At 39.6% G+C, this 15,479-nt stretch overlaps 1 protein-coding gene across 2 annotated transcripts in view; it reads right to left on the minus strand.

Annotated features, from left to right (window-relative positions):
* Positions 1–3,206: 3,206 nt before the first annotated feature.
* mybl2b (v-myb avian myeloblastosis viral oncogene homolog-like 2b) overlaps positions 3,207–15,479 on the minus strand; it is a 61,498-nt gene continuing 49,225 nt past the window's right edge. For both annotated transcript variants that reach the window (XM_073061980.1, XM_073061979.1), the window contains 6 exons: positions 12,546–12,688; positions 9,070–9,172; positions 8,875–8,970; positions 7,853–7,966; positions 6,582–6,722; positions 3,207–3,852 (listed from right to left, as the gene is read on the minus strand). In XM_073061980.1, coding sequence (XP_072918081.1) covers positions 3,727–3,852; positions 6,582–6,722; positions 7,853–7,966; positions 8,875–8,970; positions 9,070–9,172; positions 12,546–12,688 — 723 coding nt within the window. In that variant the 3' untranslated portion in view covers positions 3,207–3,726. The remainder of the gene's footprint in view (positions 3,853–6,581; positions 6,723–7,852; positions 7,967–8,874; positions 8,971–9,069; positions 9,173–12,545; positions 12,689–15,479) is intronic.

Here is a 15,479-nt window from a genome sequence, read left to right on the forward strand (position 1 = left end):
GGATTTGAGTACAAGAGCAGGGAGGTTCTACTGTAGTTGTACAAGGCCTTGGTGAGACCGCATCTAGAATATTGTGTGCAGTTTTTGTCTCCTAATCTGAGGAAAGACATTCTTGCCATAGAGGGAGTACAGAGAAGGTTCACCAGATTGATTCCTGGGATGGCAGGACTTTCATATGAAGAAAGACTGGATTAACTAGGCTTATACTCACTGGAATTTAGAAGATTGAGGGGGGGATCTTATTGAAACGTATAAAATTCTAAAGGGATTGGACAGGCTAGATGCAGGAAGATTGTTTCTGATGTTGGGGAAGTCCAGAACAAAGGGTCACAGTTTAAGGTTAAAGGGGAAGCTTTTTAGGACCGAGATGAGGAAAAACTTCTTCACACAGAGTGGTGAATCTGTGGAATTCTCTGCCACAGGAAACAGTTGAGGCCAGTTCATTGGCTATATTTAAGAGGAAGTTAGATATGGCCCTTGTGGCTAAAGAGATCAGGGGGTATGGAGAGAAAGCAGGTACAGGATTCTGAGTTGGATGATCAGCCATGATCATACTGAATGGTGGTGCAGGCTCGAAGGGCCAAATGGCCTACTCCTGGACCTATTTTCTGTTTCTATCACCCTTTTTCCCATCCACTGATCATCACAGACCAAATCAATGCATCCATAGGTGTGCCAGCAAGGTCACAGCATGAAGAGGTCGGTGCGTGCAGGCCAATCATGGTACCTTCTTGGACCAAACGAACTAATAGGTGTGAAGTTACCAAGAGGAAAGTTTGCCTACAACAAAATGAGTGAAGAGGTCCAGGGGACAAAATTGTGGCAAAGGCATAATACTGCAGGGTTTGCAGTTTCTGACAGGTCATAATTTATTCAAGCTCTCACTGTACCATACAATACAGCACAGGAACAGACTCAAGCTGTCTGTGCCAATGATGCCAATTGAATTTGCCTGCATATGACCCATATCCGTCCACTCCCTGCCTGTTCGTGTGTCTGCCTACGTGGTTCTTAAAATGTTGCTCTTATGTATTTCTACTATCTTCCCTGGTCCCCTTGAGATGGTAAAAACATATGGGAGCAAGATTTAGGCAGGCACTTACCACTCAATGCAAGTAAACTTGCCTCCTCACAAATCTACTTTAAACTTTCCCCTTCTTTGTCTTCTAGTCTTTTTCCTCATGGTGGAAATGTTAATCTGCCCCAACTAGGCCATCTATTACATAAACCTCTCCCTCCAACATTTCACAGAAAACTCAAGTTTATCCAACTTCTCCTTATAGCTAATTCAGGCAACATCCTGGTGAACCTCCTCTGCACCCTCTAAGTCTCCATGCCCTTTCTGCAATACAGCGGCCAGAACTGTACAATATTCCAAACATGGCCTATCCAAAGTTTTACATAGCTGCAACCTGATTTCCTAACATTTAGCACTGTGACTAATTCAGGCAAGTATACTGTATGCCTTCTTTACCATCCTATCTACTTTTGGTGTAACATCCAAGCAGCAATGGCCTTGCACCTCAAAATCCCTATGTACATCACTGATCCCATGAATTCTGCCACTTACATTTCATCTCCCAAAACGCAGCACCTCACACTAACCTATACTAAACTCCATTTGTTATTTCCAACTTATCTACATTCTGCTTTTCCTTTGCTCACTTTATCACTATCCACAGCTTCACCAATTTTCATCTCAAACTTAATCAGCCCATCTACATTTTCATCCAAGATAAAACTTGTGTCAGCATTGATCCCTGTGAAATAGCACACGTTCTAGACCTCCAGTTAGAATAGTACCCCTCTACCACTATCCTCTAAGTCTCTAGGGATCCGATATGCCTTAATCTTCAGTCTGACATGAGGGACCGTGACCTAAATTTTACTGAAATCCATGTAAACAACATCCACTGTTCTACCCTTACCAACTTCTCAAAATGTTCAATCAAGTTGTGAGACATGACCTCCCTCAAAGCCCCCACCCCATCACTGAAAACCAATGCAAAGTAATGATTTGGTATCTCAACCATTTCTTCTTGCTCCAGGCAAAAATTCCCTCCTTTGTCCTAGAGCGGCCCTATACTTTAACAACCCTAAACACAAAGGATTCTGCAAATGCTGTAAATCTTGAGCAACACATACAAAAAATGCTTGGGGAGTTCAGTCCTGATAAAGTCTTGGTCCAAATCAGCAACTTTTCTATTTCCCTCCATAAATGTTGCCTGACCTGTGGATCCAGAATTGCCTTGCACACACAAGGAAAAGAGTGGCTGTAGACGGGTCATATTCTGCATGGAAGTCAGTGACCAGTGGTGTGCCTCAGGGATCTGTTCTGGGACCCCTTCTCTTTGTGATTTTTATGAATGACTTGGTTGAGGAAGTGGAGGGATGGGTTAGTAAACTTGCTGATGACACAAAGGTTGGGGGTGTTGTGGATAGTGTGGAGGGCTGTCAGAGGTTACAGCAGGACATCAATAGGATACAAAACTGGGCTCAGAAGTGGCAGATGGACTTCAACCCAGATAAGTGTGAGGTGGTTCATTTTGGTAGGTCAAATATGATAGCAGAATATAGTATTAATGGTAAGACTCTGGGCAGAGTGGCTAAAGATCTCAAGAAGCAGAATGGAAAATAGTTCCCCAAACGCAACACAAACACCATCACAGATGAGCTGGAGAGCACAGCACAAGATTTTTTAAAACAATAAAAGGTGCTGCATGGCTACTAAAAAAAATTAAAACAGGTGGACTCTTAAATTCTATTTGGATGTTGGTATATTCATGATGTAATTTAATGTGGGGAAAAGCCTGCATGGATACTGAACAGATTTAATGCCCACTACTCTGTATTAATTTCTTATTTATAAAATCATACTACACTATACACAAAGTTAATTCTGGAACGGTTTCTGGAACAGAACCTTTCAGAAATATTTTTTTACAGAACTGTTTTATTAACATTTAAAAAACAACAAATTTAAGTTCACAAATATCTACACCTTTGTAATTTGAAAATCATTACTTTTAACAAACCTGGAAGGGTAAGTCAGGAACAAAAAAAAGCTATACTTTGCAAATTGTCAATTTTGGAAAATACTTAGAACTCAGCTGCCAGCTAATGAGCAAAGAACTACTATGCTTTAACATGTGTACTGGGGGAAAAAATTAGCTATTGAAAAGAAATGCACATCTCTTGGCAAAGAGTTCTAAAATGAGAAATTTTACTAAGGGGTAATTTCTCAATTCACATTACTATTGGCGAGATGTTCAGCAGTTTTGTGTCTCTGCTTAGTGATAAAACCTTCTAAGCAGTCAAAACAATGCACCTTAGAAACACAGGTGCATGATATCATCATTGAAGAACACATCACAGTCACAACACGATGTACAAATTATCTTGCCCAGCAATTGTTCAGTATTGATATTTTCTGGTGAAGAGGACAATCTGAAGTTAATGTGTTAATGCAAGATTCTCCTGTTGGAAACAAAATACAGTACAATCACAAATAATACTCTTATGCTCTGGAACTTGTGAAATACTAATATGAAATAGTTGTTTTACAAAATCAGTCATTGGAATAATCTCTTCCTTTACAGTAAGGACATAAACTGATGCTGGAACTTCTCGTTTTATGGATTCACTTAAAACATTTTGCTTGCAAGCATTCCACCAGATAATCCTTTTGACTAGAATAGGTAGTCCATTAGAGTATCCCGTATAGCATTATAAAATCAAAGTCCTGGAGGTGTGTGTAGATTTGAAGGCGTTTAAATACTTCCTGGCTTTCTCAGTCATTATTAGCTGATCCTTTGTTCTTCCACAGACTACTGCTTCCCAAGTACTACTCATCTGCAAACATTAACAGGGCAAACAGATTAGAGATCACAAATAACTTTTTGTTAAAGATCCTCTTACTAAAAATTAGCCAATGTTGAACAATGAATTGTGGTCTATGGTCTATTAACTAGAGACATTTTTCCCAGGGCAGAAATTGCTAATACAAGGGGACATCAGTTTAAGATGAATGGAGGAACCTACGGGGGGGGGGGGGGGGGGGGGGGGAGGTGGTTGTCAGAGTTAAATTCTTTACACAAATGGTGAGGGTGTGGAACACCCTGCAAGGGCTAGTGATGGAGGCAGATACTTAGAGGCATTTAAGAAATTCTTAGATAGGCAATTGGCTGTTAGAGAAATGGAGGCTATGTAGGAGGGAAGAGTTAAGATTGATTATTAAGTAAGTTTAAAGGCCAGTATTACATCATGGGGTAAAGGGTCTGTTCTGTGCTACAGTGTTCTATGTTCTAACTCTGGTGTTTCCCCTTGGGAAACAAAACAATTTCCTCTCGGGATCAATAAACTATGTCTGTCTGTCTGAATAGGTTGACTACAATATTTGGAAATGGTCAATCATTTATATCTTGGGTACATGCACAAAATTGCAAATCTGCTTAATCTTGATTGTTATAATCTCAGGACAGAATTCCTTGTGACAGAAAGAAATATTTAGAAGAAACAGCATCTGCAGATTTCCTCGTTTGTGAAGGAACAGCAACATTGGCCCAGGACTTGGAGCTAGTTAAGAAAAAAAACAGAAAGCATTTTTAATGATGCTCCTAATATCATGAATCAATTTGAAAGAGAATGCCTTCATTCACTGACTATACACCAAATTTAGACCATAAGATATAGAAGTAAAAATTAGGCCCGTCTGCCCATTGAGCCTGCTTCACCACTTCATCATGGCTGATTTATTATCCCTCTCAGCCCCATTCGCCAGCCTTCTCACAGTAACCTTTGACACCCCAAATTATAAGAACCTATCAAACTATGCTTTAATTATACTCAATGACTTGACCTACATAACTGCCCATGGCAATGAATTCCACAGGTTCACCTCCCTCTGGTTAAAAAAAATTCCTCCTCATCTCTGTTCCAAAAGGACATTCCTGTTCTAAATGGACATACCTCTCAATTCTAGGCCCTCTGGTCCTAGACTCACACACAGTAGGAAACAACCTCCCATATTCACTCTATCTAGGCCTTTCAATGAGACACTCCCCCCTCATTTTTCTAAACTCCAGCGAGTACAGGCCCAGGGACATCAAACACTCCTCATACATTAACTCTTTCAGTCTCATAATCATTTTCCAAATGTGGTCTTTCCAATGCTTTGCTTTTATATTATAGTCCTCTCGAAATGAATACAAACCCTTCCTTACCATTGACTCAACTTGCAGGTTAACCTTTAGGGAATCCTGCAAAAGGACTCCCTGCTTCATCAACACTATCTGCCCCTCCACTTCTCCTTGTATTGTTTGTGAACTTGGCCACAAATCCATTAATTTGGTCATCCAAATTGTTGAAATTTAATGTGAAAAGCAGTCTCAATACCAACCCCTGCAGAACACCACTAGTCACCAGCAACCAACCGCAATAAGCCCTATTTATTCCGACTCTTTGCCACCTGCCAGTTAGCCAATCTTTTATCCATGCTAGTATCTTTCCAGCAATACCATGGGTTCTCACCTTGTTAAGCAGCTTCATATGCAGCAACTTGTAAAAGGACTTTTGAAAATTCAAATAAACAACGCCCACTGATTCTTCTTTGTCTATTCTGCCTGCTATTTCTTCAAAGAATTCCAGAGTAAGCAGAATAAACCAGAATAATCAAGTGATTACTATCTTGGAGGTCATGCTCCTCAGTCTCCTCGATGACTCCCTATACCCACTGCACAGGACTTCTCCCTTTCTACCTATGTCATTGGTGCCAACATGCACCACAACATCTGGCTGCTCACCCTCCCTCCTGAGAATCTTCTGCAGCTGCTCTGAGACATCCTGGACCCTAACATCTGAGAGGCAACACACCATCCTAGCTTCTCTTTTGTGGCCACAGAATCTGCTGTCTGTCCCCCTAACTATTGAGCCTCCTAACACTATTGCTCTAGCGTTACCTTTTCCTGCTAAGCCTCAGAGCTGTCCACAATGCCATCGGCCTGGCTGCTGTTGCTATATCCTGATACGTCAACCCACTCCTCCCCCACCCAACCGGTATCCAAAGGGGTATATTTGTTGCTGTGGGGAATAACCACAATAACTGCTTACTCGCCCTATTTCTGGTCATCCATTATTATCTGAAGCCTGCATTCTGGGTGTGACCACCTCAGTAAAAGTCTCATCTATGAAGTCTTCAGCCTCCTGGATGGTTCTGTGTGCATCCAACTCCAGCTCCAGTTCCTTGACCCTATCAGTCAGGAGCTGAAGTCCAGCACACTTCCTCCACATGTAGTTATCAGGGATTGGACCCAGTGATGAAGGTCTCGGACTGAAATGTCAACTGTTTATTAATTTTCATAGATGTTGCCTGATCTGCTGAGTTCTTCCAAATTTTATGTGTATTATCCTGGATTTCCAGCATCTGCAGAATCTCGTGTAAAAGAAAAACCAAAAGTGCTTATGGGGATTAAAACCCATAGAGAAAAATTAACAGTAAGCGAAAAGGACCATGTTAAATTACACACATCATACTTTATAATAATCCAACTAAAAGGAGACTTCCAATTAATAAAATTACTTACCCATTTTGGAGTTTCTAGGTTATATTGTTTCAAAGAAAAACTAGCCTCCTTATTGGGTATAATAAAACCTCTATCCAGAGTATCATCCTTTTTACTTGAAGAGTTGTTTAAAGATCTTGATAAGGAGTCTTCTGTTTGCTTCTATGAAAGACAAGTGCATCATAAACCTGGTGCTGGAAAATGTTTTCAATTTGAAGACTTCAATTTAGCTACCGAAATTCAACTGAGCCCCAGAAATTACTCTAACACAAATGATTAAGCACCAAGCATACAAAGATTGCAAATAAAAGGATGGCACAATTTGAACTTTCAAGCCTACTCCACCATTCAATAAAATCATGACCATCTTTGTGCCAAATCCATCTTGGCAAATTATTGAGGTCGAGAGATGCAAGGATTATCTATATCCCTGATTACGTGGTCTTTCAAGAGACTGGTCCCCAGCCAGTACCTTCAGAAAAGCTCTCTCTTATTCCTCGTACTTGCCGCATAAAGGTGAAACCTGTGCTTCATACATTATTACTGGGGAGAAACTAAATCTGGACTTGCTTAAAACTGCTGACTGGGCCAAGAATGATATGTAGAGAAAAGCATGCAAGAAGTTCCATGATGAATACAGGCACTTAGTTGAAGATCTTCATTTCACTGTTTCTCCAACCTACCTAAGAAAGGAATAACCATCCATCCATTTTTCCAACAAAGTACCGTACTAAGTCACAGATTAGTGATCTGATTAATTAATCTGTTGATTGGCAACTGGCCAAATATCAAATCTCAAGAGCAAACTTCTATGCAACTGTTTAGAAGAGAGCTAAACAGCGAACAAAACAAAATTACTTCAGCTTTATTTATTTATTTGCCTCATGTGCATCAAAACATACAGTAAAATGCTTTTTTTTTGTTGTGTCAAATCAAATCAGTGAGGATTGTACTGGACAGCCCTCAAGTGTTGCCACTCTTCTAATGTACACAGAACACTAACCCAACCATAGAATGTGGGAGGAAACTGCAGCACTCAGGGGAAACCCAGGTGGTCAAGGGAGAATATACTCCTTACAGACAGTTGTGGGAATTGAACCCTGTCCTTACAGCTAGCACTGTAAAGCAATGCACTAACCACTACAATGCCACGCCATCTCAGTTACTGGAGAAAGAACACTGATTCTGTATGATTGCTTCAAACAGATAATTCTAGCAGTTAAAATGTCACAAGTTTAAGTTAATAGTTACTGCTGAACTCACATCTTTTACATCCTACAAGCGTAATTTACCTGTGTGTGCATGTTGATAGTATTTGATGTAGCCTGACTTGCACCGCACCCATCCTTTTCCAAGATGTCCAAAGCAAGTGACTTTCGTACTTTCTTCATAAGCGGCCTGTGTAGCTATACAATGAATAGCGAGCTCCAGTGAGGTTTCACAAACAGGCTTAACTGCAGAACTTTAAACCAATTACACAATATTATACATATTAAATTGAGGATCTGTTACCCAAAATGGTCTACTTAATAAGCTATTTATATATTGTGTTACAAGATAAAAGCCCTGTAACCTTATTTTGTGTCTCTTTCCACAGACGCTGCCTGACCTGCTGGATATTTCCAGTATTTCATGTTCTATTTAAAGGTTATCCCACTGAGGCAACCCTTTGGCGAGACTTTCAGAGAAAACCCATAGATTGGCTTCATACATCCTGCACAATGATTCTTCAATGCCTTTGCTTGTTCCTTCTACTGATAAATCATGGACAAGTTCTTGTACAGGAAAGTTTTGAGGTATATGGACCAAATGGGACAAGCTCAGGTAGACACCTTGGTCAGCATCAATAAATTAGAAACATACATTGGACAGAAGGACCTGTTTCAATGCTTTCTAACTCCGCTGATCATAATAACCTTCAGAAGATTGGTTAAGTTTAGAATAAATAAATTTTGATGCCTCACAGCAGGTGTGCATTGCAGAAGCCATAAAGTTTATAAAATAGGGCATTCTGTTCATTCAATTTATTTACCTATTTGACAGCTTTGTAGCAGAATAAAGGAGTTTTCTTAACAAGTCATTCTTCATCATAAAGCAGGGTGATCTTCTGATATTAATGTAATTTATCAACAGGGAGCTACTGTTATATTGAACAACTTAATCTAGACGTAATGGACAATACAAAACAGATGTATAACAACTAGATGTTAACATATATTTAAAGATTTAAATTAAAATGTGGATTGATGAACACAATTAAAATCAAAAACAAAATGGTGCAAGCAATACTCGATGACTAAATGCAAGTACTAACCCCATGCTCCTTTCTTTTAACTAAATGGGTTTCATCTTCCTGCAAAATGCTCTTCAAACTCTCTTTTAGATCTTCTTCAAACTGAGGTACTGGATGCTAAATTGAAATCAGGAAAAGAGATGGATAAACAATTAAAACACAACTCATAAATACATAGACAAGGAGAGGCATAATTTCGCCTAAAAGAATACATACTTGAGGCTTTGCAACTCCACATTTGTCCAGTCCATTTTTGAATGGTGTGGGTGTTCTTGGTGTACTGTCCAAAAGAGATCTGTGACTTCTGGGTGTTCGAAATCTATAAAATTCAGAAATAATACATAGCATTTTTCATATTCCCTCATCTACTAGAACATATGGTTGGAGCACTTTGGAAATGTATAATAACCCAGTATTTCTTCCTATTGAAGTTAACAAAATTAAACAGGTAAAGCATTTGTTTTAAGAGAAGCTGGAGAAAAACCTATAAACATAGCTTTAAAATTTACCAACGCAAACATGAGGAAATCTGCAGATGCTGGAAATTCAAGCGACACACACAAAATGCTGGTGGAACACAGCAGGCCAGGCAACATCTACAGGAGGAAGTACAGTCGACGTTTCAGGCTGAGACCCTTCAGCAGGACTAACTGAAAGAAGAGATTACTATCTCTTCTTTCATATAGTCCTGACGAAGGGTCTCAGCCTGAAACGTCGACTGCACTTCTTTCTATAGATGTTGCCTGGCCTGCTGCGTTCCACCAGCATTTTGTTTAAAATTTACCATGTTACTCTTCAAAATTTTAATATTTCATGAGAAATATGGCATTTCCAACAAAGTGCACGAAACTTTTTCTTAGAAAAATAGAGAGCTATGCGGTATGGAAATTCTAGGCAGCTTCTAGAGTAGGTTACATGGTCGGTGCAACATTATGGGCCGAAAGGCCTGTAATGTATTGTAGGTTTTCTGTTTTCTAAAATTTGGGAATGGGGCAAAGAACCAAACATCAATTTTTAACTTCCAGAGGATCTGCACAGGTAGGTTTTAAGAACTTTTAATTCACAAGTGAAAACCATTCAACTTGTGAACTAAATACCAGTCAACACCTTGCTTACATATCATCTGATTTCTGAAGCAGATTAAAAAAACACTAAATGCAAACAAATTTTTTATTGGAACCTTTTAAGATTGATTTTTGTTATATGGTATAATTGTGAAAGAGGCCACTAGAGAATGCTGATCCATGGAGCAGCCAAGAATTTTGAAGGATCCAGAAGAGCGACTGTTGAAGAGGAGATACAGCAAGGATTCTAAGACCCAAGCGCCCACATCCCAGCTGTTCCCATGTCCTTACTGCTCCAGAGTCTGCAGATCCAGAGTTGACCCCTACAGTCACCAATGATCATGTTGTCACTCCTGTGGACTCTTCTTCCCTCCTGATTTTCACAAGTGAAGAATCAGCCACCATCATCATAAAAACCAACAAACTAAAATGGTTTACTTATGACACAGGGTAACCAAAGTGTGGACATGATACAGAGATGAGCCTCATGAATAAATCTGCAGTGATATTTTGTTTAGGGAGTAGGGGGATACAAAGCCAAAGATTATGACCTGGTTTATTTAGTTTTATCACGATCGTTACCTGGATTGACTACTTGGAAAACCATAAGCCACCACAGAAATCTGTGCGTAGCATCATGTTCAAGGTTTTGGAAATTGCTTAAAGTGAAGGCTGTCAAGGTGAAAGTGAAGAAAAGGGGAACAGTATCTTAGAGGAGTGAGAGCAGAGGTTCAGGAAAAGGAATGATCATGGTAAACAGGAGGAGGATGCTTATGTGAGAATGCTGTTCTTGGACTACAGTTCAGCATTCAACACCATAATTCCATCCAGGCTCAACAAGAAACCCAAAGGCCTCGGCCTTGACTCTGCCTTGTGCAGCTGGATCCTGGACATCCTATCAGATCGCCAGCAGGTGGTAAGAGTGGGATCCCTCACCTCCACCCCTCTGACTCTCAACACAGGAGGTCCTCAGAGCTGTGTACCAAGTCCCTTCCTTTACTCCCTGTATACCCATAACTGTGTCACCACCTACAGCTTTAATCTGCTAATTAAATTTGCCAATGACACTACACTGATTGGCCTTATTTCAAACAACAAGGTGGCCTGCAGGGAAGAAGTCATCTCTCTGACACAGTGGTGTCAAGAAAGCAACCTCTCCCGCAATGTCGCAAAAACAAAGGAGCTGGTTGTGGATTACAGGAGGAATGGAGACGGGCTAGCCCCTATTGACATCAATGTATCTGGGGTTGAGGGGGGTAAAGAGCTTTAAGTTCCTCGGCATCCACATCACCAAGGACCTCATGTGGTCTGCACACACCAGCTGTGTGGTGGAAAAGGCAAAACAGTGACTCTTTCACCTCAGACTGTTGAGGAAGTTTGGTATGGGCCCCTAAATCCTAAGAACTTTTTATGGGGCACAACTGAGAGCATCCTGACTGGCTGCATCACTGCCTGGTATGAGAATTGTACCTCCATTAAACGCGGGATTCTGCAGAGAGTGGTGCGGACAGCCCAGTGCATCTGTAGTTGTGAACTTCCCATGATTCAGAACATTTACAATGGCAAGTGTTAAATGGGCCAGCAGGATCATTGGGGACCCAAGTCACCTCAACTACAATCTATTCCAGCTGCTACCGTCCGGGAAACGGTACCACAGCATAAAAGCCAGGACCAAAAGGCTCCAGGACAGTTTTTTCCACCAGACCATCAGACTTATTAACTCATGCTGATTTGAGTGTATTTCTATGTTACTTTGACTGTTCTATTTATTATAAATTACTACGATTGCACATTTAGATGGAGATGTAATGTAAAGATTTTTACTCCTCATGTATGTAAAGGATGTAAGAAATAAAGTCAATTCAATTCAATTCATCCTATCAATTATGGTGAAGGTAACCAAGACAGAAGAAAAAGAAATTCTGAGATGGTCAGAACAGATGAAAATGAGATAGAGTAATTACATGACCATGAAATTTTCCTTAGACAGAATAAGAGAGAAAGTACATTGAAATCAACATGATCTTTTCAATGAATAGTTTTTAAGTCCAACAGCAAAAATAGAAAAGGACCATATAATAGCAAGATCAGAATGGAAATTAACAACAAACACAATCCCATCTGGTCAAGAGCAGGATGTGATATCAATTTACTTAAAAATAAATTTGGTTTGGAAGTTCAGAAGCTAAAAGGTAGAGGACAGGAAAAAGAAAGAAAAGCTGAAATCTTCTTGTGCAGACAAGAATAGAAGTCATATAGTCTTAAAAAGTCTTAGGTTTTCAGGATCATAAGAAAATTAAATAATGCTTTTCGCAAGATTCAGGGAAGTCTTGTGATGTACCATTAGTTGCCTGCAGAAGAACACTGATTGCATGCAAACATTTTTTCACAAAAAGAAGGAACTTTCAGCAGTTCCAGAAGGGCTTTGCTCAAAGGTTGACAGAATAAGCAGAACAGTTCCAGTTTCAGCAACAATTGATCTTTCGTGTAAGAGAAAATGAAATAAGATCATTAACAGGATTGCATGTTACATGTGCTAAATACTTTAGAATAAATAATGAATTGGTTAATTTATTCTATTGCATCATAACATAAACAAAGAGTTTAACAACCAGCTCCGCTACTTACACAGAGTTCTCCTTCTGAACTTTGGGTGTGTAGTCTCGTTGAAGTGGAGCGGTAACGATTATCTTCTGGCTACACACTGGCGTAGAGGTAAGAGATGGATTCTCTATATCAAGATTGTCTTGTTTAGTCCAGAAGTTCAAAAACTATAAAATAAATATTGTTTTATTCAACCTTATACTCATACCTGAATATTGACCCATGTGCACATGACATCTGATAATAATAAAGGCATACTTATTCAAAGTAATGCTTATTAATTGATCTAAGAATGCAAAATCAAAGTTTAGAACTTCATTGTCCTCTAAACATCATGGACAAACTAATCAGCACCTCCAAATGCTCATCAGTGAAAAACAAATTCTACTGAAGCCCGAGTCTGAGGCTTCTGTTAGTCAGAGTTGACCATGGATATTGGGTCCTAAGTGTCTAGATATGCAAGCCTGGGCAGTACAATATGGAGAGCAAGCTCTCCCCTCCGTGCATCTGTTGAACCCAAAGGAACTGCAAAGACCGATACAGTTTGGTACCAGCAGCGTCGTAGGAGTTGCCAGTCAGCATTGAACTCAATGTAGGACTGCCTTCGGGTCTCCAGCTCTGGATTCTTCCCTCGGGGTTTAATCCCGAAGCCTTGCCCATGAGTGGGTATAACTGCAAGGCAGTGGAGGTTTGAGATCAGTGTTTTCCTTCTCCTAGATGAACTGCCAACCATGGCTGATAAACCCCATCTGCCCAAAGCAGAACACCACAAAAAAATCATAACTAAATGCAGCAAGTCTAATTGCATGTGGTATTAGGGAAGGAGGTGGGAACTGGACACTGAGATGAGAAAATAAGTTTTATAGCTTTTTTTTTTAAAAAAAAGATAGGTATTTTAATATTTTCCAGTAGACTTTGAAGCAAGTGGCTGGTTTCACCTTGCTCCATCTTTAAAAGGAACCTATTGTTACTTGTCAGGAAGTATGTACAAAATCTAACAGGTACATTTTCAAATACAGAGTATCAGAATTAATTTGAACCTACTCTCCAAAACCCAACCGAAAAACCTTCCTGCAGTGACTGTAAGTATTCACCTTGCTTGTATTTAAACTGAAGATGCCAAAGAAACAAATATGATAGCAACTATTAAGAATCAAGTGCTTAAAGGAATTAGATCTTCTCCATATATCTATGGAAAGCAAAGGACAGAAAAGAGTAAGTAACAAGAGTTAGAGCTGGATTATACAAATCCAAAAGGAAATTCTAAGTAAAATTCCTTAAAATCTCGAGCATTCTTGTTTGCAATATCAATGAAACTGGAAGAAAGTATTAAAATTCTGATCTCAACCTCAGTGCCACATAACAATAATGGAGGCAGGTAAAAGTCTTCCCTGAAATTAAAAAAGTACTGGCTCCAAGCTGCTGGAATAATGGCAGATTTCCTGCCGACCAATAACCATTCTGCTAAAAAGGTATGAAAAGGTTGAAATAAAAACGTCAAAATAATTATCATCTGAATGTGGCTGTATCATATTTTTAGTGAATAATAGGCCACATAAAGCAGCAGTAGATTTACTGCCCATCATCTCCCTCTGGTTCTTCCATGGCCTCTGTCTTTTCCTATTAGATTCCCCCTTCTCCAGCCCTGTATCTCTTTCACCAATCAGCTTCCCAGCTCTATACTTCATCCTTCCCACCTCTCAGTTTCACCTATCACCTTGAGTTTCTCTCTACCCTCCCCCCACCTTTTAAATTTACTCATCTTTTTTTCTCCTGTCCTGCTGAAGGGTCTCAGCCTGAAAAGTTGACTGTACTCTTTTCCATAGAGGCTGCCTGGCCTGCTGAATACCTCCAGCATTTTGTGTGTGTTGCTTGCATTTCCAGCATCTGCAGATTTTCTCTTGTTCTAGGTTTACTAATTGGTTTAACCACCTGTACAGTATTCTACTGATCACTCACACTAAAACCCAATTATGCTCAATTCTTGTTATCAGTTGAGTACTCACGAGATTGGCTATAGTTCCATCTCAAATTTTCTTCCAACAAATATGCTTAAATATGCATACACATTTGAGGAACTAATTACAGCTAGTATAAATATGATAAGTTTTCAGACTACATATTTCAGTTAATCTCTGCATGTGCACTGTTTAAATAGGACAGTTATTGTTTAAACAACTGCACCTTGTGATTTCAAAATTATTACTATTTCTAAGTTTCAATAACCTTCAGCAGAAGTAGCTTAACACCTAATACCATTTTTTGGGTATTTAAAACCTATTAATTTGTTGATGAATGCAAGTTAATTTTACCTTTATTCAGAGACTGTATTGACTGCAAAGGAAAGGGCCCTGACACTACCTGCATTCTTCTTATACACCTGCTGGAAGTCTGTGTGCATAACCCTTCAAAGGTAATAAAGATTTATCGTATGCTGGACTCTATGTCATGTGATCTCCGCCCCCTCTACTCATCCTGCAGCTGCGCTAACCTATTGCGCCTGCAATGCCACCAATAGTTTTAAAGCAAGAACCATGGCTAGTGACTAGACCTTAGGCTGAGCATCAAAAGCCCTTTTCACTCCTATCAAATGGCCACTATTAAAGACATTGAAAACTATTAATAATTCAAATAAGCAATATTATATGATTCAATACCTTATTTAGCTGACATAAAGTTTGAAATAACCTTGTGAACTTCAACAAATGGGATGAATATAGTTGTATGAAACATAAGGGGGCCAAATATAAAGTACGTATAGCCTAACTCAGATGACTATGGAATACCACTGAACCCAAAAGGCCAATCCAGGTCAGCCAAATTCGCATCATTAGCACAAAATAAAATGCTGTAAGAGCCAATGGGTCAGGCAGCATTCATCAAGGCAAAGGGAAGGTTGATGTTTCAGGTTGAATCCTTTCATTACAACTGAGCGTGCAGAGGGAAGATGCTGTTTGA

Source organism: Hemitrygon akajei, chromosome 11 (genome assembly GCF_048418815.1).
Source record: "Hemitrygon akajei chromosome 11, sHemAka1.3, whole genome shotgun sequence".
Classification (NCBI taxonomy): domain Eukaryota; kingdom Metazoa; phylum Chordata; class Chondrichthyes; order Myliobatiformes; family Dasyatidae; genus Hemitrygon; species Hemitrygon akajei.